A 25,314-nucleotide genomic window follows, 5' to 3' on the forward strand; every position below is an offset into this window, starting at 1 on the left:
AAAAAATCTCACATTTTCAGATTTTTATCTACTCATAAAATTTGCAATATATTACTTATAAACTCACATGGGAAGTACTTTATTTTATTTTTTCTAAATATAATCTACACCGGTTGAAAATGTTAAAATTGTTGGGTGCATTACTTCAAGATCTAATAAAATCAATATTTTCTTGTGGATTGCTGTGTCCTAAAGGTCATGAGTAGAAGAGTATGGGCACCAGGTTGAGGAAGTTGAAACAAAGTTTGAGAGACAAGAAACTTTCTGATGGTAAAACCATAAGAGGCAGGCTGACAGACAAAATGATTGATGAACTACAGCAGTATTATGGGATGACCATTAGAAATATTACTGAGGATTTGTTGAAAATGAAGCAGGCAGTATGCACTACCTTCTGCCACAGACTGTCAACTGATGAAAAACCAGTACACCGCCTTTGCCCTCCTGGACCTGATTCATGATGCAATTACCACAATGCCCAGTACTCAAAGAGTTCATACGGCCACTAACAGTCCATATCAGCAGCAGTCATGGATATCATAAAACCTATTTATAGATACCTTGCAAATGCTGAATAACTGAAAAAGTGTCTGCATGGTCAGATTCAGAATCCCAATGAGTCCTTCAATAATCTTATATGGACTCACTCACCAAAAAATGTTTTTGTTGTAATGAAGACACTAAAGTGGAAGGTCAGTGATGCTGTTATAGCTTTTAATGATGGCAACATTGGTAGGGTGAAAGTGCTACAACATAAGGGAATTAATCCTGGAGCAAACTGCATCAGATAACTTTAATGGATGGACAAGGTTCACATTGATAAAGCAGAGTATGCAACAGAGATGGTCACTAAGGAGTCCAGAAAAAAGAAAAATCTTGGAAGAAGAGGATGATACGCAGTACGGTGCAGGGTGCTTCTGAGTGACCTAAAATAAAAAATTAAGAATATATTAAATGAGTTACAGTGTTTTGAAACTTTAGAAGCTTTTCCTGAAAATTTACATTTTCTGTTGCATTTTTCCCTAAATCTCAGAAACCACTTCCTGTAGAGTATTCAAGTTTTCAGGAAGTGATAACATACATATCCTGAGTCTACTGAACTACAAGAACAACATACTGTAATGTATAATTAAAATTATTTAGGATAACGTACACAAAATTTTAACTGTGTAATGAAAACATTGTACTTCCGAAAGCAGTGGCTGAAATGCAATTCTTGTACTTCAGTAGACTCAGAACATACAGTTTAATGTCCTGTAAAAGTTTCATGTCAATGGCTACAGCGGTTCCTGAAGTACAGGGAAGCCAAGTCACTAAGATTAACATTGTCTGAATAGGGTGTTCCAGCTCTCCTTAAAGGTGCACTCTTTAGCTGTTTCTCTACAAAATCGCCATTCAAATTCAAGAAGTTTTAATCATATCATGGTGCAGGTTTTTCAATATCATCTCTGCTTTAATCTACCACCTGTGATTGCAATTACTGCTTTATACCATCATGCAGTTCGGCACCAGTATCAAAGGGTCATATAGCAAGCCATGCCTTAATTTCTGGGAAGAGGTGTTAGTTGCTTGGCATCAAATCTGGGATGTATGGTGGATCATCAAACACCTCACACCCAAAACGCTGTAGGAGCTCTCCTGCACAATTAGTCGAGTGTGGATGGGTATTGTCATGAAAAAAAAAAAAAAAAAAAAAACAACACTTTTGCTCTAAGTTTTGCCAGATGCTTGTTTTGTATTGTCCACCTTAATTTGCCAGTGGTTGACAACTGGCTTGAAGTTTTTTGCCAGCAAAAACCTAATCGCAAAATGCACCTCAGAAATGGCAGGATTTTCTACTGCACCGCACATTTTAACACGTCACAGAAAAAGAAGTAGCAGATACACAGATCGGATGTGTACTGAGTGTAAGACTATTACAACACCAAGATGGTGGCTGTAGCCCCACCCACCATCGCGGCTGACCAAAACGTATGTTACTTTCTGGATAGCTCTCGTACACAGAAGTGCATGGTGAAAATCTATTAGGCAAAACAACAAGTCTGGAAACCATATTACAGTCTCCCACAACAATTGAAAGGCAACTGTGACAAGATGAGCAACAGAAAAGCCCTAATGAAATTCCTATGGAACACAGCTTAGTAGCCAGATAAAAAATCAGAAATAAGATAGCAGTATACCAGTACAAACACATTTTAAAAGGGGACAGATGGCTGCATGATTACTTGGAAATTATGGAAGACCAGACCACACATTCAAATCTCACATCCACTATTTTGGGAAGAAGAGTGGACATCACACAAAATCTTAAAATTCAAACCACACTCACCTTATCACTTAATCCTATGGGAGACCCAGATCATCTGCCAGGTCATCGTATAAAACACTAAACTAAACTAAACTAAATTCTGCCAGAACAGGCCATGGAGGCCCAACAGTACCGACTGGCTGCCGTGTCATCCTCAGCCCACGGACATCACTGGATGTGGATATGGGGAGGCATGTGGTCAGCACACTGCTCTTCCAGCTGGATGTCAGTTTATGAGACTGAAGCCGCTCCTTCTCAGTCAAGTCGCTCCTCAGTTTGCCTCACAAGGACTGAGTGCAGCCCACTTGCCAACAGTGCTCGGCAGGCCAGATGGTCACCCGTGCAAGTGCTAGCCCTGCCCGACAGCGCTTAACTTCGGTGATCTGACGGTAAACAGTGTTACCATTGTGGCATGGCCATTAGCATCATATAAAACACATTCAATTAAAATATGTCTTACTGACAGCTGTGTCACACATCTGTGGCACACTGAGTGCTCCATGTCGTGTAAGAGGAAGCACTGTCAACGGGAAATAAGGACAACTTCTTTAGCCCATTGTGAGTGGAAGGAGGTTAGACACAGTCGCACTGCAGATTTTGCAGAACATAATTTATTATTCCTCAGTTCCAGCCACAGAGCCTCCCACCAACACATTGTATTCTTGGGCACAAATGAAGTGACAGCCTCTAGGGGGACTGAACAGCAAGTGGAAGGTGGAAGGGAACAAGTCTCCTCAGCAACTGCATCAGAATATTCATTTCCCTGCATCCATATGTGCTCAAGAATCCAGCAGAGAATTATTTCCTTGCACTGCCTGTGCAAGAGAAGGAGGGCATCTTGCACCATCTGATCTGCTGGATACATCTGACCAACAGCAAGGAGGGCACTTTAAAAGAGTGTCTGAGCAGATGAGGAATTTCTCGTCGTCATGGCATCTCATCTGCTCCACTGCCCTCAGGATAGCAAACAGTTCTGTGCAATACACTGAAAACTGCTCTGGGAGCCCTATCCTGGGGACAGTGTTGGAGAATAAGACAGAGCAATCGATAAAACCTCCCTGCTTAGATCCACCAATGCAAACAGTAATAAAATGTGGGTGGCAATGTAAAAAATATCATTAAATTTAATTTTGAAAATATAGTTTGGTGTATAATACTTCCTGTAAGCATTTAGTTCCGAAAGTAATCTAAGCCTCATTAGTAGCCAGGGGAATGCCCTACTCCACCCCTGGCTTTGGACGTTAATGCCCCCCATCTGTAATAATTCAAGGCTCTTCCTCACACGGATTCCGAACAACCTCACGGCCCAACTGTTGTAGTGATGACTGTTGGCAAGTAGGAACAGACAAAGCCCTATGTGCTTTGAGTACCGTGAGAAGAAAACATCATATAGACAGCGATGGCTCACAGGCCTCTGCACACATGCTAGCAACAGGACTCTAGCAATAGGCTCCTGCCGACAGCCTAATAACCTCCCGGTGAATTGCACCCAGAGGTATGAAGGCCTTGCTGATCCATAAACCTGACATCTGTATTCAAGCTGGGATCACACAAAGGCCTTATAAAGTTGGAGCTGACACACCCTGTTGCCTCCCCAAGACCTATGACTGATGCATTGAATGACGTTTAAGGCTTTGAGAGATCTCAGTTTCAGTTCTTTCAGCTGTGGTAGTTATGTGAAGCTTCTCATCAAAAGTGAGGCCCAGATATTTCACATTTTTCTCAAAACTGAGGACTGAATCCTCCACTTTCAAAATGAGTGAATTAAAAAGAGTGAGAGCAATTAAAATCAACACAAACCGTTTTCTCCAAGGAGAATTTAAAATCTGAGGTGTAAGACCGTTTCTCCAACCATCTGATCATCAATTGCAATTGCCAAGGAGCTATTGCAAGGTTGGTGAACACACACAAGATGGAGAAGTCATCCACAAAAAAGGAACACAGAAGGGGCGCCACACTGAGGACGTAATACTGTTTATTGCAAAGGCAAGTGCTGTGATACTTAAAACAATGCCTTGAGGAACACTATTCTGGTTAAAACAGTCAAGACATGACAATTCCAACCCTGTATCCAAAATACCTGTCAGAGATGTAGGACCGCTTGAACAGGAGTTGATGTCCACAGAATCCCCACTGACAGTGCTGCAATGAAATATTATCCTTCCATGTAGTATCATAGGCCTTTTCCAAATTGAAGAAGACACTGATAACGCATGGATTATGGAGGAGAGCTTGTTGAATTGCTGCTTTGGGCAGGGTCAGGAGTATGGAGTTATACCTCTTTAACCTAAACTAGGAGTGACTTAGGAAGGACCTGGTTTTGAGAACCCACACTGGGTATCAGCTGAACGTATGATCCAGTGTCTTTTTTATACAACTTGACAGGCTAATGTTAGCAATAACTATTGGGGTTTGTCTGACCTTCCCAGGTTTTAATTTTGGGATTAAAATAAGATTCTTTCCACGAGCTGGGAAAGTCTCCGATCATCCAAATTTCGTTGAAGAGATGAAGCCTTCGACTGTGGTTCAACTGTTGCACTACACTGTACATTATCCAGGTTGTGTCCAGGTGTAGTAACACGAGCTACCGACAATTCAGAATCCAATTCCCACAGGGAGAAAGGCTGGTTGTATTCCTCCCTGTTTGTGAAATGGAAATCAAAATCATCTTTCTCGTATGTCTCCTGAGAGTGACGACAAAGCTGGATCCTAGCTAGAATCAGTTGTAACGGACTTATACGATTCAGCCATTGTCTGAGCAATGTCTCAGCAGTCTTAGGAAGAACCCCTGCTCTCATACAGCTGCTACTGGAGGTTGTAAGATATGCCCTGAGATCATCCTAATGGCTTCGTATACTTTACTTGTGGATTTGGACCTACTGTTGCCAAGACCTCTGCTTGCTTTCCCAAATTATTCTTCTCATATGTATTCCCATTGGCTGTGGGATGGACGCATCAGCGGCATGGTGAATCACGGCTGTAATGTAATCCACTCATCCTGGACACTATCGGACAGCTCGAAAACAGTGAACAGCTTGTAAAGCATCCAGTTAGCCTCTCTGGGCAACCGTCTTAGCAGCTTCCTTTCAGGACCTATTCCATTGGGCAAACTGATCCAGATAGGATAGTAGTTGTTACCATGACGGTAATTTCAGAATGAAATTTTCACTCTGCGGCAGAGTGTGTGCTGATACGAAATTTCCTAGCAGATTAAAACTGTGTGCCAGGCCACGACTGGAACTCGGGACCTTTGCCTTTCGTAGACAAGTGCTCTACCATCTGAGCTACCCAAGCATTACTCTCACCCCATCCTCACTGCAGAGACATGGCTTTGCCACAGTCTGGTAGAGCACTTGCCTGTGAAAGGCAACGGTCCCGAATTTGAGTCTCGGTCTGGCACACAGTTTTAATCTGCCAGGAAGTTTTATGTTAGATCTCACTGTCAAGGGCTCATGAGACCAACATGGGCCATTATAGAAAATACAACTGCTCGTACCATTATAGCAGCACAGGTGAGGAGTGGAAAGTATCCTTGATAAATATTGTTACCCTCCTTCGCTCTTCCACCAACAACTTTGCGTTTTCTGCAGAGTTATAGCCTCCAACTACAGGCACATCAGTACAATTAAAATGAGTCTCCTGAAGATTAAGGCATAAAGGTCTGTCCCATGCTATACAGAAGTATTCTTTTATATTCTATTGGAGTATGGGAGCCATTTCAGGGGTGTGGTTTTGATTTACCAGTATACTTGTGCTGATGTGGTGAGGCACTTGTAGAGTGACTGGGAGTGAAGAGACTGCCTGGGGCTGGTGACGAGGCATCAAAATCCACAATGCATTCATTGTCAATAAGGTGAGCCAGAATGACAGCTGAAGGTGCCCGTAAGCTGACGCCATGTCCCTCCTCCTTTTCCCTTCGCAGATGAGGGGGGAAACAGGGTATCCAGGCACCCTGCTTTGAGTAAAGTGGACATTGAGAGGCACTCAGCTTTTGGAGTGCCTTCTCGGTGCTCACTGTTAAAATAATACTGGCCTCCTCTGTCACAGCCGCTTGGATCCCCTATGTCTTTACTACCTTGATTCGGCACATACAAGTGCAAGTACAGGTAACGGCGGTGGATAGTGGTACACTGGATGTCATTTGCGTTGAAGTGTCAACTTTGCAAGCAGGTTTCTGCGTTACGTAAGCATAAGAAGTGGCGAAGACGGGATTTTGTCACCTTTTATTACTTTTTGGCTTCTGTCTAGGGGCTCCGCTTGGTCACTTATTTCTTAGGTTTTGCATTCTTCAGCAGAAACAGAGCTGCCTCAGCACCAGACTAGGTGGCTCCCAGAGCAGTTAATGTAGACTGTTGGGGATGGGCAGTCACTTTTGGTTTCATAGACTGCCTGTCCACAGTTCCCATAGGTCACTTCTACACCACAACTCATCACTGTACGGCCGTAACGCCGGCATTTGTAGCCCTGCGTAGGGTTAGTTATGCAAGACCTAACTTTAAGTCGGAGGAACCCTGCCATGATGTGTTCAGGTAGATTTGGAGAATTGTAGGTCACACCCACTATATCCTATGACACCAATTCTTGTTCATGCTCTAACACATCAATGGCCATGAAATGACAGCATGTAAGCCACTGTTGCTCGAGCTGAGAGAAGTATGCATCTCAACAATAATATCATAGTCACCTAATTTGTGTGACTTCTTAACAAGTTCCACCTGCTCTGTCCGTTTAGTTTCGCCAAAAAATTGAACTGTTACATAACCGTTTAACAGACTTTAAAGTTCCAGCAAGCCCTTCTAAACATATATGTATATAGAAAGGGGATACTTTCTCAAACATCTCTCCACGCTCTTCATCACCACAGACACATTGCGACTCCTCGAACCCCGTTACTAAGTACAGTTTGATTATCAGGGGGACTAGCCTCCCTCATTTGTTTTGATGACTGGGTGCGAGTACTCCCAGACGGTAAACTCATCTCACTGGGAGGAGGAGATTTGAAGGGTTCCATCTCAGTTCCACGAGCAGCTAGGGAAATACAAGTCCACCTCGATAGAGCCCTGCATGCCTAGCTAAGCATTATACAACTGAGGTACAGAATGCTCTCCACTAATTACTGTTCCACCGAAACAGCCACGCGTCTCATCACACACTGAAACTGAGGCTTTCTTTTTATAGAGGTTTACACCATCCTTATGGTCGAGGCTGTCACGCCAAGATCCCCATTCCCTGTGACACACAATGGTCCACCACTACACCGTACTGTGGTCACTGAAGCTTGCCCAGAGCTTACAGAGGACTGGTGCTGTTCTATCAAAATGTTCATTTCATAAATAACTGCTGTGAATCTGCAGGTTATAACTGCCCCTCATATAGGTCTGTCTCTTCAGTGATTTATGCTGCTGTAGCCTTCAGACCTATAGACCTATTAAACTTTCAAACGTCGATTCTACACAAATTAAGAGATTTGCATATAAATGACATCAGCAGATCACAAACAGGCCTACCTCCATATTTCAAAACCATTTTTGTTCAGTTTTAACCCATCAGTACATAGGTTCATAGCTTTACGTTTTGCACAATGACACATTTCAATATAAGACATTAGCAGCAAACAAAACCACAGGAAATGAAGAAAACATACCAGGATGACTTACGTACCTCATGTCCTTAGCTGGTTCAGCTTTATGCAGAACACTGTTTTCTAGAAAAGATATCCAGCTGTGAGGGGCTTGAGAAGGGAGATGGACAGGGATTTTCTCTGAACCATTTCTTTTCAGCTGGGAGTTGGAGGAATTGTGTCACTGTGATGATTCCACTAGCAATTAACATTACCTCGTTTTGGTGAGCACAGGGCACGTAAGTGTAGGGTCAGTCGACATCTTGAGCGAATACAGCGTCGCGAGTTGGCACAGCTGGTCACGCTCCTGCTGTTTCATGGGATGGAGCCTGAAACAGAGGACACATACCATCAAACAGCAAATCTCATGTCCAAAAAGACTGGAAACTAGCTAGCGGAAAAAGGAGATGCCGGTTGCGAAAGCTCGAAATTCTGTGTGAGTGTTTGTGCGTTTTATTTATTGTGCCTATCTACCGACACTTTCCCGCTTGGTAAGTCTTGGAATCTTTGTTTTTAATATATATTTAGGGTCAATACAAAATAGAATGATCATGTGAATCCCATTTAGGGAAGGCAAATGGAGGTGCAGTTTACCTGTAAAGCAAATAGCTTGCAAGATGCTAGAATTGTGTTATGATATTCAGAGTCCTTATTGAAGAGGAACAATGACAAATTTAATGACTGCAGTGACGCATTGCTAGGACCTTAAGTTGGTATAGCCCACACGAAAATGCAACAGAAATGCTCTGAGAAGTGAAAGGTCAATGTTCAGAACCAAACAGACTTAATTTTCGCAATACCATGTTGGGTAAATTTAGGGAAACTGCATTTGAAGATGACTCCGTGATTGTTACAACACTGGTGTCGTGTATCGTGTGTAGTGATCATGGAAGTAAGGTAAGGGAGATTGTGACACATGCTTACAGAGGCTTGAACAGTCATTTTCCTTGCTCGATCAGTGGGTAAATGCAATAAAAAACAAAATCGACGATACTGGTATGATGTTCCCTCTGCTGTGCACTGTATGGTGGCTTGCAGATTATTTATGTGGATGGAAAACAGCACTAGAAGCATAGAAAATATAAATAGGATGCTTCAGTCAGGTGATGTGATTTTACTATGTCACTATGTTATATTATGTGTTTTTTTCTGTGTTTCTCAAGCTACTTTATGTTGTCACACTGGTAAAATATGCCTCCACCTTCACCAATAACCTATTTATTATTATAATATTCTTTCTAGGTGCTCTATATAAAGCCATGTTTGTTAACACCAGATGCAAGGAACCACATAAAGTAATGTATACGCCTTTTAAGGAAAGGAGTAGGATACAAAATGGCACAATACAGGATATTGTTTTGTGACTCTAGATGAAATTTAGACATATACTCATTCGAATTACTTTATGATGGGTGAATAAAATGTTAATTAGTTCTTTACACATTTTTTTTTTTTTGCTTTTAATTTGATTTAGTGTAAATACTGCACTACATAGACAAGCTGGATATAATTCAGTGTCATACCAAGTCACAATTATCAATCGTGTAATACAACACAACTGCAGTATGCATCTGTAGTTATCTGTGCAGGGCGATGCTTTGGGATAGGTTATCGAATAAGACTATTTGTAGATGGTTAGGAAAGGTCATTGTCCTCTGCTGCCTTATGACATAAATAAATTTTATTTATTTTCTATTTGCAGAACTAGGAAAATTTGTACCCGTGTAAAGATAATCAGCTGACATCCCCTTTCTCTCTTGCTTCTGTTACTTTATCTAGTTATCACACAATACACCATTGTTCTTACACTGGCTACCCCTTGTAGCACCTGCACACAAAAAATATTTCCTAAGTTTTCCTCTGTTGTTACCTATCTAGGTATACCTGTCTCCACGGAATGTTTGTCAATATTTTAAAATTTTCCCACTTGTAAGCTCCCTTATTTATTCATCTATTCCATCCTCTACCTCACCTACTATACAATAATTTTTAATTATAATTCATCAGGTTATCTGTGACAGCGAGACAAAGTTACCTATGGAACAAGTCAACACACAGCTCACAGGAAGTTGATAACTTACCTGAGGAATACGAGTACTGAATAAACAGCATGTGCCACAAGTAAACCTGTGAGGTAGGTAGAATCTGAAAATTTAGTGTTCATCATTTAAATTTTTCAGCTCAAAAGTCCAGTGCAAATGATACCTAAAGAATAGTGCATGTCTTTCTGTACAATTGTTAAAGAAGTACAATTGTAATAGATCTCCCCCCCCCTCCCCCCCGTATAGATTTCACTGAATGGCTGACACAGTTCTTTTTCAATCCAACCAAATTATTAACTATGAATCTCACGAGGGAATATATATACAAAGATGGCAGATTAGAATTCTGAAACTCCTGAGCAGCAGCCAGCACGAAGTTCACCGCCACTGAAGATCACTCTGACTTCCCTCATACGGACTACCAATATTCTTTGTTAAAGTGCAGAGTTGTCTCAAAATATAACGCTATAGGAGGTAACAGAGTAATAGTGTAAATGTAAACCAACTTCCACATTTCGGTGCCAGGAGCAGTGGAGGGAAGGTAAGCCCTACAGTAGCGGCAGAAGAATTTAGCTTTTGTACTGTCTCTAATGACCTCCATGTCGAACACTTGTTAAACCCTAATCTTCCTGCCTTTTCAGTTTATGTCTGAGACTCTGAAAGTAATACTTGAAGAAAGCTCTTCAACTCTTATGTACTACAGATTTAAAATGTTCAATTTCACTGGTTATTAAACCACTTTCTAACAATAAATTTGAATTCTGTACGATTTCTGTCTCTGAAACTGTATTAGTCGACCACAGTATTATTGCACCTGGGAATGAGGGTGTTTTGGTCAGCTTATCATGAGTTTTCTTTATATTTCAAGAGGACACACTGCTGAACCATTTGATAGTATAAGCACAAGTGTCCTGCAAGCATTTATTGTGCGATATGTTTTCCTAAATCACCATTGTATTTGGATTTTGAACTCACTTAAGTTCCATTTGTGCTGGGTCCTGCAGAAAGCGGGAGAGCTTCTCATTGGCTGATGTCGAGATACTAAAACCCGGACGTTCATTTCGTACCCGTCTTCGACCTCCTCTAATTTCTCGGCAGCCATTCTGGAAAAAAAAAAAAATAAAAAATACAGGACCATAAGAACATGGTTACACGAGAAAAGTAAAAGATTTGCGTTGCCTTTTCTTATTAAACAAGCAAAAGAAAATTGTACCACTGCTGATCGTTCCCTTTTCTGTTACACTTGCAAATGTAGCACGAGAATAACAACTGCCCATATGCTTCCATACATAGTCCAGTTTCTCTTATTTCATATGTATGTTGGTGGCAGTAGGACCATTCTGAAGTCTGTTGTACAAGCTCGTTCCCTAAACTTTCACAAAAAGAACATCTCAGTCCTTCCAGGAATTCTCATTTCAGTTTACAGAGCATTTCCGTAATACTTGTGTGATGAAATCTTAAACAAATGTCAATTCACTACTCACAATTGTGAAGTACTATCTAATGATGATCAACACGATTTGTATGATTTTTACAATTAAGGAAGTTAATTTTTTTCACTGGTGCCTTAGGCTACAGCTTTAACATACCTCCACAATATTATGTATCCAGTGTAACAAAACACTTCCAAATAGTACTTTTGAAACTTAGAGCAAGGGGTCTGAATAAACCTTTGATTTCTGCTACTGACTGGCTGCATTTCACTTCATCCTTACGAAGCCTCTGTATTCATCAAATTTACCGTAAGAAACTTAGCAGCATGCCTTTCAATTGCTTAAATATCTTCTTTTAATCCTACCTGGTGAGTATCCCAGACACTCTAGCAGCACTCGAGAATGGATAGCACGAACATTCTGTAAGCAGCCAACTTTTAGATAAGATGCAGTTCCCTAGAAAACATTCAATAAACCGAAGTCAACCTTTCACCTTCACTACAAACCGCACTATTTGCTCATTCCAGTTTGTGCCACTTTGCAATGTTACATCTAGATATTTAATTGACGCAACTGTGTCAAACATTACAGGATTGCATTTCATACTCATCTGCATTAACTTATATTTTTCTACATTTAGATCCAGCTGCCATTCATCACACGAAATAGAAACTCTACCAAAGTCATCCTGCATCCTCCAACAGCTGCTCACAATGACACTTCTAGTCACACTTTAGCATCAGAAAACAGTTGTAGATCACTGTCCATCCTGTCAGTCTGTTTATGTATGATGGTGTACTGGAAAGTAATGCAACCAAATTTTTTATTCTGTTCTCAATATGAAACCTCACTGCTGTCTTCATCTGCAGTTCACATGATATTGTAGCAGAAAAGAGCAAGCTGAGCATTGCATGACACCATTATTTTCTAAATCCATATTGAAATGAAGATAGAAGAAGGAACTTTAAAATTTTGCAACAAATTGACATTAAGGGTATTGGTCTGTAATTCTGTGGGTCTGTTATTTTATCCTTCTTGCACACAGGAGAAAATTGTACTTTTTTCCAGCTGCTTGGGACTTCCATCATATGAAAGTACAGAGGGAATCCACCAATTCCCACTTTGTATTCAAAGTGGTACATTGGAAGGCAGACAATGGAGGTGTATTTGGGAGGATGGCAGTTCACTTCCATGTCCAGTTGTACAGAGTTAGGTTTTCTGTGATTTTCTTAAATAGTTTAAGGTGAATGCTGAGATGGTCCCTTACAAAGGGCTTCGCAATTTTTGCTATGTACACCTATACCACAGAAAACTTAATGTTTGAGACAATGTACAAAGGTAATGTGTTTTAATACACAAAGTTTTCAAGCAGAGGTGGTCTATCTCATGAAGCAGGTGGTGGTGGTGGTGGTGGTGGTGGTGGTGGTGGTGGTGGCGATACATAAAAATAAAACACACATCTCTAAGATGCATAGAAATTTACAAAATTTGGAGAAAATTGATTAAAAACACTGTTTTCAAATGAGAAACATGAACTACACAAAATGTTGGAGTAGCTCAAAGAAATAAATAAGCATTCTGATAAACAACTTAACCTCACATAAACAAAACGTCAACATTAGTGATAAATATGAACCGATGATAAAATTACATGGTATCCCTCATCAAAATATACAACAATTCCCTTAAATTGTCCAGATCTTATGAGAGTCTGCAACTACACCTTGGTATCTAACATAAAACAGCTGGAAAAAGAGTCTGGGGCTTTGAATGTTCCATGACAGCACGAAGTCCTCTACTACCAGAGAAAAATTTCTGGTACAATTTCTAACCTCACGTAACAGCCTAGTGACCTCACTCTGTCACAAAAACAGGAGGAGATGTGGTACTGGAGATGCATACTAAATGTAAGCACAAAAGGGAGACTGAGAGGTAAATTTATAAAAAACTGAACAGGCACACGCCAGACTACAGTGAAGCACTGAGGAAAACACAAGTCTTAAAGCTGAGCTATGGTGTTCGTCTGCTTGTATAGTATATTCTCATCTGCTGCTCACATGGGTGGTCTATATTGCAAGAGGTTGCTTTCCTCACACAGGATTTTGGAAGTCCATACATCCACAATAAGATCAACTGACTGCATAGATTTTCAAATCTGGCAATGAAGGTGGAAGCAGATAAGCACAACTTTACGAGCCAAATAGACCACAGTCCAGTGTATGCTAGGTTGTTTGTATATGTGGCACATTGCATCTTGTAAGTGGAAGGCTGCCCAACAGAGTTATTTATATTCATTTATTGCTGGACTAGCATTGAATGTACTTGTCCATCATGAGCAGCATCTGTATTACAGAAGATAAAATATTTACAACGTACATTTGTTTGTAGCATATAGTGTTTTGTACTACTTAATGCGACTCCTTGAGCTTCATATGATTTACTTTGCCTTATATACTGGTTTCATACACAGTTTTGATTAGTATATTAATGTAGATGCAAAGCACATCGCCACTGACAATTACCATACCCAGATTAATATGTTAATAATGTCACTGTCAGTTGTGATGTGCTTTGCGTCCACAATAATATGGCGGAGAAAAAAAAATAAGAGCCTAGTAAACATGGGCTCTAGAATGCATACCTTAAGACTTGTTCAATGGAAGAGATGTGTTTCACAGTAGCAAAGATGAAAAAGTGCTCATAGCTCTGAAGGCATGTATTTTATAGCCCAAGTTTAACTACACATTTTTTCTTGTTTTGACGTAAGGAATCTGTCCGCAAACTTTGTAAAAATATTTTTAAGCATCCTGTATAAGGAAAATTAAATTATATGAAGAATATAGCAGTCACATTAAGTAATACAGAACACTGTACACTAGAGACAAATGGATTTTGAAAAACATTTTGGGGCAATAAACATACATAATCCCGAATACCTTCGTAGGTGTTTTATGAGGTAATGAAACACACAATGACGATCAACAAACCAATATTTGATCATTTCACAACCATTCACCACCACCTATTCTTGACTCCAGTAAGCCAGGAGTGGTTGGGTATCAACCCCTTACAGCTTGTTGTATCCAAAAAGTTCTCACCTTATGACAATTACATGTAGTGAGCACAACAAAGTGACACTCAAAAATTTTGAGGGCCTGCACAGCAGGTCTTGGGAATAGCCTGAGGATCCATCAAATGACACAGTACAGCTCTAAAGGTTTAGCGAAAAAACCTGCCGCTAGACATCCCTTCAGCAGCAAACTCTGTACATGTACATCTAAATCTACAGTTGCATCTATGTACTTACTTTGCAAACAATTGTGAAATACTGAACAGAATGATAGAGAGCAAGGACGAAGTGCCAGACAGCATTCGTGATATAATACTGTGCCAAATGCATCCACATCTGCTTTGTAGTCTGTCAATGTACAAACTCTTGTTTACTGCCAAACAGGTTTTCTAGTGGGAGTTGTTTTCCCCAATACGTTCTGTACTGTTGTTGGATGGTGGTTCCACATACTGTTGTCAAAGTTTGACAGTACTGTTTTAAATGTGGAAAGTGTGTGTGTGTGTGTGTGTGTGTGTGTGTGTGTGTGTGTGTTGGGGGGCAGGCGGTGATCAGTTTCAATCAACCTCAGTACAAATACAACTTAGTACCAGGAAAAACAGCAATAAGAATTAGGATACATTGTGACACTCTGCACAGAAGAAGGATTACATGGCAGACAGACACATTTAAAAGTCTGTTATATGTACCTGTCTGCTGCTGAGTGCATTATGCTCTATTTGTACCAAGCTTGGTTGAAACTAATGCATTTTTTCAAATGACTGCTAGCATACCATATCAGGTGCCTACAGAAAACTCACTATGCCCTGTTGAAGGAAGCGAACATGTGCGCGGTACGACTCCTTTGCCTCTTCGGACAGATGCTCGAAGCTGCCACACAGGATAGCTTTGAAAGTCGGGTCCTCCTCATCGCAGTCCTCATCGTCGGCTCCGCCCACAGCACCGGGAGGACCCTCGTCGTCTTCCCACCAGCCGTGGCCGTGCTCACCCCCGAACCAGTCGCTCTGCTCATCGTCGCCTGCGGGAAAGACTTGTTATGTCTTCAACTTCACAAATCAATTATGAGTGGAAAAAGCAAGCGTGTTAAATTAACGTGCTTCTTGCCACCTTGAGGAGACAATTTTAAAGCAAATAAGTGGAGTTCTCAGGGCTAGTATCGACTTTACGAAATTGTGTGGTGGTGTACATTACAGTCCTGGGTATCACACCCTGCAATCATTCACCTTGGTAGGCCCTAACTTGCAAGTAACTGATGAATAGTAATTTCAGATTTTCTTATGATTCACTAGAGCCTTGAAAGTGCAGTCAGTTTCAAAATGACACTATAGCCTAGTAGTCAAGTTACTTGGCTGGTAAGCAGAAGGTTGCGAGTTCAAGTCCCATCACGTGCTCTTAATTTAACATCAGTATTGAAATAACAAATTATTATTTTTATTTGATCAATTGTTTTACATATGTTTTTTCTTACATTTCTTGTCCTTCAACACCTCTTTTTAACTGTCATATTAACATCCTTATTTGTACTTATTTTTTACTTCCTTTCTTTGTTTTTATCACTTGGAATCTTTACGCATGTGTTTTTAATTATTGTTATGCATTTATGGTTCATGGTGTGGGTTCCTGTAATCATGTCCTAGTTCATGAACCAGGGCAACGTATGAGTGACCAAGTAAGTGGTCCCGACAGTCGGGATACCATTTACTTTGGAATAAGGCTGGGCATCTCGGACATATTCTGAGCCGTGGTCACCTCTGTGCTCATACGGCAAAGACTACCAAATCCACCGGTTAGTCCCTCAGCCGTTAGAGGTAAAACCCAACGGGACTCTGGGCAAGTAAGGCTAGCAACCTGCTTCCCTGGTACTTTAAATATGATGCTGGCAACAATCAGAGCAAAATGCCTCGGACCTTTGGAGGTGACGGAGTCCCACCTCTAACTGACAAACCAGGGACTCCTAAGATACAACTCGGCAAATAAATGGTAATGAGATGAGGAGCTATTAATATCAATGGGGGCTACTCTGGGAAGAAGGTAGAGCTGGCAAGTAAGATGGGGCTGGACGTTTTAGCTGTTAGTGACATTCGGGTAAGGGGTGAGAAAGAAGAGGAAGTGGGAGAATACAAGGTATACCTGTCAGGAGTCAAAGCAGGAACAGCACAATGGGGTGTAGGGCTTTACATCAGGAAAGAAATGGAACCCAGCGTAGTTGCAATAAAGCATGTAAACGAACGACTTATGTGGATAGATTTGACAGTGTCTAGCAAGAAAATTAGGACTGTGTCAGTATATTCGCATTGTGAAGGGACAGATCAAGATAAGATGGATAGTTTTTATGAGTCACTCAGTGATGTAGTTGTTAGAGTAAAGGACAAGGACAGTGTTCTGCTCATGGGCGATTTTAACGCCAGGATTGGAAATCAAAGAGAAGGGTAAGAAAAAGTTATGGGTAAATTTGGAGAAGATATGGAGGCCAACAGGAACGGGAAACAACTCTTGGATTTCTATGCCAGTATGGGCTTAGTAATCACAAACTCCTTTTTTAAACATAAGAACATTCACCGGTATACTTGGGAAGGCAGGGGAACCAGATCTGTCATTGACTGTATAGTAACAGATCAGGAATTCAGGAAGGCTGTGAGGTACACACGTGTATTCAGGGTATTCTTTGATGACACTGATCATTATTTAATCTGCAGTGAAATTGGGATTGTGAGGCCGAAAGTGCAGGAGGTCAGGTCCATATGTAGGAGGATAAGAGTGGAGAAACTTCAGGATAAGGAAATCAGGCACAAGTACATAACAGCAATCTCAGAAAGGTACCAATTAGTTGAATGTAGTCAATTACAGTCATTGGAAAAGGAATGGACAAGGTACAGGGACACAGTACTAGAAGTGGCTAAAGAATGTCTTGGAACAGTAGTGTGTAAAAGAAGGATGAAGCAAACAGCTTGGTGGAATGACACAGTCAAAGCAGCCTGTAAAAGGAAAAAGAAGGCGTAAGAAAAATGGCTACATACTAGAACTCAGGTAAACAGAGAAAGTTATGTTGAAGAAAGAAACAAAGCCAAACAGATTATTGCAGAATCCAAGAAGAAATCTTGGGAAGACTTTGGAAATAGGTTGGAGACTATGGGTCAAGCTGCTGGAAAACCATTCTGGACTGTAATTAGCAGTCTTCGAAAGGGAGGTAAGAAGGAAATGCCAAGTATTTTGGACAGGTCAGGAAAACTGCTGGTGAACCCTGTGGATGCCTTGGGCAGATGGAGGGAATATTTTGAAGAGTTGCTCAATGTAGGTGAAAATACGATCAGTAATGTTTCAGATTTCGAGGTAGAATGGGACAGGAATGATGATGGAAATAGCATCAGAGGTGGGGGCTCCAACAAAGGGTGGTATATTCTGTCACATGACTGTTTGGATGATGATGGTTTGTTTGGTTTGTGGGGCTCTCAACTGCACTCATCAGCAACCATACATAATGCCAATTTTTACACAGTGCAATCTGACCACTGTCACGATTGATGATGATGAAATGATGAGGACAACACAAACACCCAGTCCCCAAGCAGAGATGATCTCCAACCTGGCCAGGAATCGAACCCGGGGCCCCGTGATTCAGAGGCAGCAACGCTAGCCAGGATTGTTTGGACCATACGAGAATGTTACAGAAATGCTCACGAAACTCCAGTTCCAGGCTTTAGAATAGAAGCTTCATAAGTTGTAGAGTGTGTTTGAAAATGTACACTACAAGAAGAGACAGACAATATATTACTTTCTAAAACAGATGTCGTGCAAGTTAACCACAATTTAAAAAAATGAAACTTATTAGATCGCACATGGAGCCTACTGGTGGCAGTTTTCCCACATCACGCTACCTGCTTGGGAAGAAATGATACTGCTACCAAAAGCGCCCCATGCTACACAACACAAGGCCATGTGTAGGGAGAATTACTGTGATTTACATCGTCCTGCTTTCTATTCCTCCAACTAGTTTTCTCTTTAGGAGCAAGGATGAGAGAATACACGTGTATCAAGATATACATACTTTTTAGCCAAAATACTACAGCCACTGCCCACCGTGAGATTGAACTATGTCCATAGGTATTGAAAAGACATGACTTGGTGAGCACAGTACCTGTTTATAAGCCGAGCAGAGCGAATAGGGAACCATTCTAGTAGTGTCTTGGCTGTACCCATCTCGTTGCAGGGTAGGGAGGTCGGAGGCTCATTGGCTTAGTTAAGCACATAGGCTGTGATCTGGGAGAAATATGACAAGAGAGTACAATGCCGGTAGAGAGACAAGTGTTTCGGAGCACATCGTTCAGAGTGCACACTGTAGAACATGGGGCTCCATAGCAGATGATGCCTAAATGTTTCACTGTAGTATGATGACACCATCAACTGCAATTCAGTGTGCATGGGGTCATAGATATCAGACAGTCAATTGATGGAAATCTGTAGCCCGCTCAGATGAAGCGTGTTATTTGTACTACTGGGATGATGGCCACATTCAGATACACTGTCATCCACGTGAACGGCTACTCAGAACGCACACCATACCACGGACACGGGCCGGTACATATAATATTACGTTATGAGGGTGTGTGGGAGCAATCTGAGCTACCACAAGATCTGTGGACTATACAAATACAATTGCACACAACATGCGTCCCTTCACACTTGACGTCTTCACCCACAGTGTAGTCATCTCCGAGCAGGATAATTGTCCTTGTTGTGAGGCCAGAATCGTGCTACAGTGGATTGAGGAGCACAATATGGAACTCACATTGTTGTCTCTACCACTGTACCCACCTGATACAAACGGAACAGAAGACATCTGAGCTGCACCAGATCCATTCCACAATTTACAAGAACTACATGACCTGTGTGTGGACAGCTAATGCTGTGTACCTCTTGAAATATACCGAGAACTTATTGAATCTGTGCCATGCAGAATTATATTTCAAAAGTGGAGTAAGCAGGTGGCCATTGTGTTTTGGCTAAACAGTGTACGTCATAATAAAAAAAAAGGGGGGGGGGGGAAGAAAGAAAGAAAGAAAGAAAGAAAGAAAGAAAGAAAAAGAGAGAGGAGTATGGCATAAGACAAAGCTGTAGTAAAGACACATACTTGGAAGTAACTGAACTGTACGAAACGAATAAAAGGATTGCAAATGAAGAATTTCAATAGCACATTGCAGTATATATTTTCTTAACATAAACATGGCTACAGATTAAATAAATAAATACAAATAGTCACCTTCACGCCCCTCATCATTAGTGCAGACACCTGTCTCACTTTCTGAGCTGCTAATGCTGCTGCTGCTTACCATATCACTGCAAAAGAAATACGGTTCCAGTTCAAAATACAAATAATACACAGTTATTATAAAGCAATCCATTTAAACATATCGGGATACACTTGAAAACATTATGTAAGCTTACTTGTTCCCCAACACCACAGCACCTACCACAGTTACTGCAGCCCAGTTTAGTACTTCAGAGGGCCACATCCTTGCAAATGTACTTAGGGTCTTGTTGTTATCCTATATCAACATCAGACTTTATGCGAGCTGATTTAATATGTGCTCATCACCTCCTGAAGCAGAATGATTTTCATAAATTTCCATTTAGTGTATTCATGACAGTTCCATTACACGAGACGTCACTGCGCCATTTGTACACTGGCCAAACACCACACTGAAGCATCTCATGAATGAGGCTGGAGCAGCAGACGTACCAGATGCAACTGAATGGGTGCTCCGAGGTTTGTGACAAATGGTGCACGTTTCCAAGAGTGGTTTTTCCTGTTGACCCATCAACAAGGAAAGATAGTCTGCCATCACAGTGGTGGTGCAAAGGTTTAGTGCCATGTGCCTTGACTCGGTGAGAAATTGGTCTCTTTAACTGGAACCACCACCAACATATTAACTCTGTTTGATATCAACTCGTATGAAATGGAGATCAATTGCATCAAACAAACTCTTGTATTCTTGGCTTGCCAGAAACCTGTTGTCCTATAAATTTTGTTAATAGGTAGTTGTAGTGAGATGTACTGCAATCTGGATAATGATGCATGCACAAGCAGGTGTTATAGTCAGGCTTCAATGTAACGGTGGACTTTTTTCTTTAATTTGTACAATGTTCTCCTACTCATTACTGACTAATCATCATAGGCTCCACATTAATTCATGTTGCCAAAAGGCAATTACTGTGGTTTCTGCCAAGAGCATTTGCGATAATTGGTAGCTGTCTTATTGCTAATGTTTCCACCACTGCTTGTTTCAGTTGGCCCCATTAAGATTAAACAGTGTTTCCTCTAACCTTTGGTGATTACTGCTTGGAGCTGATTTTTTGTAAGGACAAATCTGGATTTTAAAATCATAATGGCCTTAGTGCTTGGAGTAACAAAGAATGTGAGTAGGTAGCAAATGTACTGTTTCAAAATAAATGTAAATGGCATAATACACCTTAAATCTTCGGGTATTTCTTTTGTTTGTGGTAAAAGCAGTCAGGTAATGTCAGCTAAATTTTATAAATTTCTGTGGTGCTGTTTTGTATTTTCTTTTTTAATGGTCATGGCCATTTATTGGGGCTATTATATGGTGTGTTATTGAATTGTAAATGTGAACTGTGAACTGGGAGTTTGCCTCTTGATTTTGTTCTGTCAGTTGAGAGCAAGAGTAATGAGCTGTTGCTAAAGATATTACCTAAATGCTGTTGTACACCTCTCAACATGGCATTGCTAGTGCTAACAGCCACCACAGTACTAAATGGGAACTCCCTCCTAAATTATAAATTTCAGACAGTGTCCATAAACGTGAGAAAGAATCTGACAGTAATCAAAAACATTTCTAGTGGTAAATAACTGGAGACACACACATCACATAAACACCTATTGGTAGCAGTACGAATCAATATAAAGCCCAATAAACATATAAACTCATCACAGGGTACACAAGTGGCAGACCTAAATTTGTTGAAAGACACTAAGGAAGATGAGAGTATCTAATAATGTGTACTAGAAGTGAATGGGCAACTGAATGAGAACTGCTCCAGTGACCCATTTGGCCACGAGTAGGTAGTAGGTGCGACGTAAATGTGGATCAAAGTCGTGCCTAGAAACGAGAAACATCCTACCGGGATCCTTCCTGCCCGTCTGAAAGTGGTAAATTCCACTCACCCAGCCACTGAAATATCCTGGTCTGTCCTACCACCCCAAATCACACACTTCGCATAATACTTATTTAGGACCTGTTCCCCAATATTTTCACTTGTCACACCCCATTGCAGTCCTGTCAGAGGCTTATACTGTCCTATCAGAGGCAGGGCCAGCTGTGAAAGCAGCCACATCATACACCAGCTCCACTGTTACTTCTGCACAGCATTTTGCGTAAGCACAAAAAACGACCACCTGTCTCACTGAAAAAATACGGCACCCAGCCACTTTTTAATGCGTTTTTATTTACGCCAATATGCATTTCGGGTTTGCACCCATCTTCAGCTGGAAAATTACATGGATCTTCAGTTACTACAGTAGTACAATCTCGACAGCAGTTTGGATGCTGCAGCAGGCATTCTCCTCTCCTTGTTTTTTCTTGGCTTTTCTTCTTTTTTGCAACAACACAAATACTTTTTATCGCATATTTTACACAGGCGCACTGCGTTATCCGCCATGTTGTCGACAACATGGCGGATAACGCAGTGCGCCTGTGTAAAATATGCGATAAAAAGTATTTGTGTTGTTGCAAAAAAGAAGAAAAGCCAAGAAAAAAACAAGGAGAGGAGAATGCCTGCTGCAGCATCCACAAACTGCTGTCGAGATTGTACTACTGTAGTAACTGAAGATCCATGTAATTTGCCAGCTGAAGATGGGTGCAAACCCGAAATGCATATTGGCGTAAATAAAAACGCATTAAAAAGTGGCTGGGTGCCGTATTTTTTCAGTGAAATATCATTATCCACGGCCACGGAGCTCAACAGTCCAAATAAAATGGACAAATTGTTATTGATCACCTGTCTTTTCGAATGAATGGCAGCTGCCAAATCATGGTCAAAAGACCAATTTGACTCAACATATTGCCGACCACTATGTGCCCAAAACGAATGGCTGCTTCACACGTGGTCCCCCTCGCCCCAATTATAGCTTCACCAAACTATGCACGCAAGAATTATGTGGCTAAAGTAAATGCTGCAATACTGCCATTGCCAGTCTCCACTAGTCTGTGTCCCCCTTGCACTTCACCCTCTGAACCTGCACTTTCACACACCCCTTCCAGTGTTCCCTCTCCCACTCTGCCTTTGTCACACACAACTCCCAATGCTGGCATCAGCATGAGCTCTCCGTTGAGACATTCAGGGTGTATAGGTGGACAACAGAAAAAAATTCCCGGATTTTTCCCGGATTTCCTGGTTAAAAATACACTTTTCCGTGTTAAGTGACAGTATACTCTTCCAGACGTGGTGGCCAAGCAGTTCTAGATGCTACAGTCTGGAACTGCGCGGCCACTACAGTCGCAGGTTCGAATCCTGCCTCGGGCATGGATGTGTGTGATTTCCTTTGGTTAGTTCGGTTTAAGTAGTTCTAAGTTCTAAGGGACTGATGACCTCAGCAGTTAAGTCCCATAGTGCTCAGAGCCATTTGAACCATAATACTCTTCCTCAGCACTGTAAAACTCATCATCAGTCCTTTGAATGTTTATGGTTTTATATACAGTTGTAGAATTTCTCAGCACTTTAGGAAACGAAACCCCAGTCTGGGGGAGGAGGGGGGCGAAGTAAGCTGCATATCTTCGTATTACAAATGTATAAGTCTGAATTCCACCAAACACATCGCATGTCACTTGCCGAAGCACTGAAATCGAGAATGTGATGAGCTTTTGTAAGCCAGTCATACATCATGTTGCTTGATCTCGTCCACTGATGACGGCATAGGACACGTGATGTAGTCAGCCAATAGCAAAATCACTCTTAACTAGCTCGAGCACACAAATAAGAAAAGTTCATGGTTTAAATTAAGATACATCACACAAATGTGCCAGTAAAATTTTTAATAACGACGTAAATGTCTGATCTGGGCTCGAAATTCTTCTAAATGATCGCCCTCAAAGAGTTATTTTTAAATGGAGTCTAACGCTTTGTGGTTTAAGAAATTCATCGTACATTCTCGTACATAGTTCATCTTCCGCAAAAGGAAATTTGCTTTGAATGTAATGCTTTTCAAACCACCATTCGCAATATTTTCCCGCAACCTGTTAGAAATAGGTTCGTTTCAGCAGTTGCAAGAGAGCACTAGATAACAGGCGTCATCACACTTGCGCAGCTACGACGACGCAGGAAGCCCATATGTTCGTACATGTAAAACAATGAAAGATCTTACATTATGTCATAAAAGAAACAAGACACCAGAGGATACTTCAAAAGCATTGGAATCTCGTGAACCACACTAAAATGCATAATTCGGCTTAAAGTGCGCATTCATATGTCCATATTCGGATGTAAATTTTCTTGGAGTACCAGTGCTGTATTATCTCATGTTTGGTTCTTTATTATGGTATAATACCATACATGCACTTGAAATACAGCGAACAGTTGAAACCAGCCAAGAGTGTAAAATTAAACACTTCGTTTCAAATAAATTGACTGCGTCAGCAGAAAAGATTAATAAAAGCCAAATATTTTTAGCAAACCGACAAAAAAAACTTCATTGTCCTGCAAGGCATTAATGCTTGACTGTCAGGAAAGTGGAAATAAAATCTGAAACTAGTAACATATTTTAGCCTCCTGTTACTAAGCGAATGTATTTTAATTCATTTGATAGCTCCCGGCCACAAAAATCCGTTTCATCATCATTTAACGTGAGAACAATAAACGAAGAAAAAACAACAAAATCACTGAACGTAAACACAGATCACATGGAGACAACCCACCTCCCCACCACAACTCTGACTGCTCTGTGCATCAGCCCCAGATTTACTATATTTCCGAACCGGGGAAATAGTAGGTAGTGGTGCCCAGCCACACTTCTGTAAACAAAAGTGGGAGAAGATGCTACTCATACACGACTTAACTGCGCATGCCCAAGAGCCCGCCCGCAACTGCTCAAACGACTAATTTAAACAGTTGTCACATCACACTCATCAGAGGCAATTTGTTATTATGAAGCATTGCATAGTCTTACTAAGCCTTCGACACATTGTGCTGTCGGCAGACTTGTATGAGCACTGTGTTTTGTTGTTGTACATGGCGCATTTCCTTTGCAACTTAAGGTTTTTTTTTTTTTTTCCTCTCCCTCGTTCATGTTTTGTTGCTGCAGTATTATTCTGCAGTAGCTGGATACAGTAATATCCTTTGTTAGAGTATTGGTTCTTACTAGTCAAAATCACAAAAATTTAACTGAAAATGAAAACAATGAAAAATTCCCGGAATTCTAAACAATTCCCGGGTTTTTCCCGGTTTTCTCCCGGATGAAAAAATTCGCAGGTTTTTCCCGGATCTCCTGGTTGTCCCAGATCGTGTACACCCTGGAAGTTCCTGTCCTGTTCCCTCCCTCCCTCCCTCTCCCTTCCACCTGCAGTCGTGCACCCTACACCTTATCCTCCCCACCTACATTCTCCTCTCATTCAGTCTGCCGAACGCAAACCCTAAACCTGTTTCGGTTGCTACAATGGGGCAATGTAGCAACTTTGGTGTGTGAGAAAGCACATAAGCAAAATTTAGTAGCTGGAATTTGCTGTACACATGCACACTCTGAGCCCACACTCGGCCTTATTGTTCAAGCAGTCCACTCATCATTTTATTTCTAAATTTCAGAAGCAAATTACTGTTAGGAATAACACACGGGCTCA

General features: G+C 41.1%; 1 protein-coding gene across 1 annotated transcript in view; it reads right to left on the minus strand.

Annotated features, from left to right (window-relative positions):
• Positions 1-25,314, minus strand: part of LOC126291653 (G patch domain-containing protein 2) — a 146,609-nt gene that overhangs the window by 14,102 nt on the left and 107,193 nt on the right. The window contains exons 7-10 of the mRNA XM_049985219.1: positions 19,728-19,804; positions 15,271-15,488; positions 10,946-11,073; positions 8,144-8,257 (exon numbers count right to left, since the gene is read on the minus strand). Of these exons, the coding sequence (XP_049841176.1) occupies positions 8,144-8,257; positions 10,946-11,073; positions 15,271-15,488; positions 19,728-19,804 (537 nt within the window). The remainder of the gene's footprint in view (positions 1-8,143; positions 8,258-10,945; positions 11,074-15,270; positions 15,489-19,727; positions 19,805-25,314) is intronic.

Source organism: Schistocerca gregaria, chromosome 9, assembly GCF_023897955.1.
Source record: "Schistocerca gregaria isolate iqSchGreg1 chromosome 9, iqSchGreg1.2, whole genome shotgun sequence".
In the NCBI taxonomy this organism is placed as follows: Eukaryota; Metazoa; Arthropoda; class Insecta; order Orthoptera; family Acrididae; genus Schistocerca; species Schistocerca gregaria.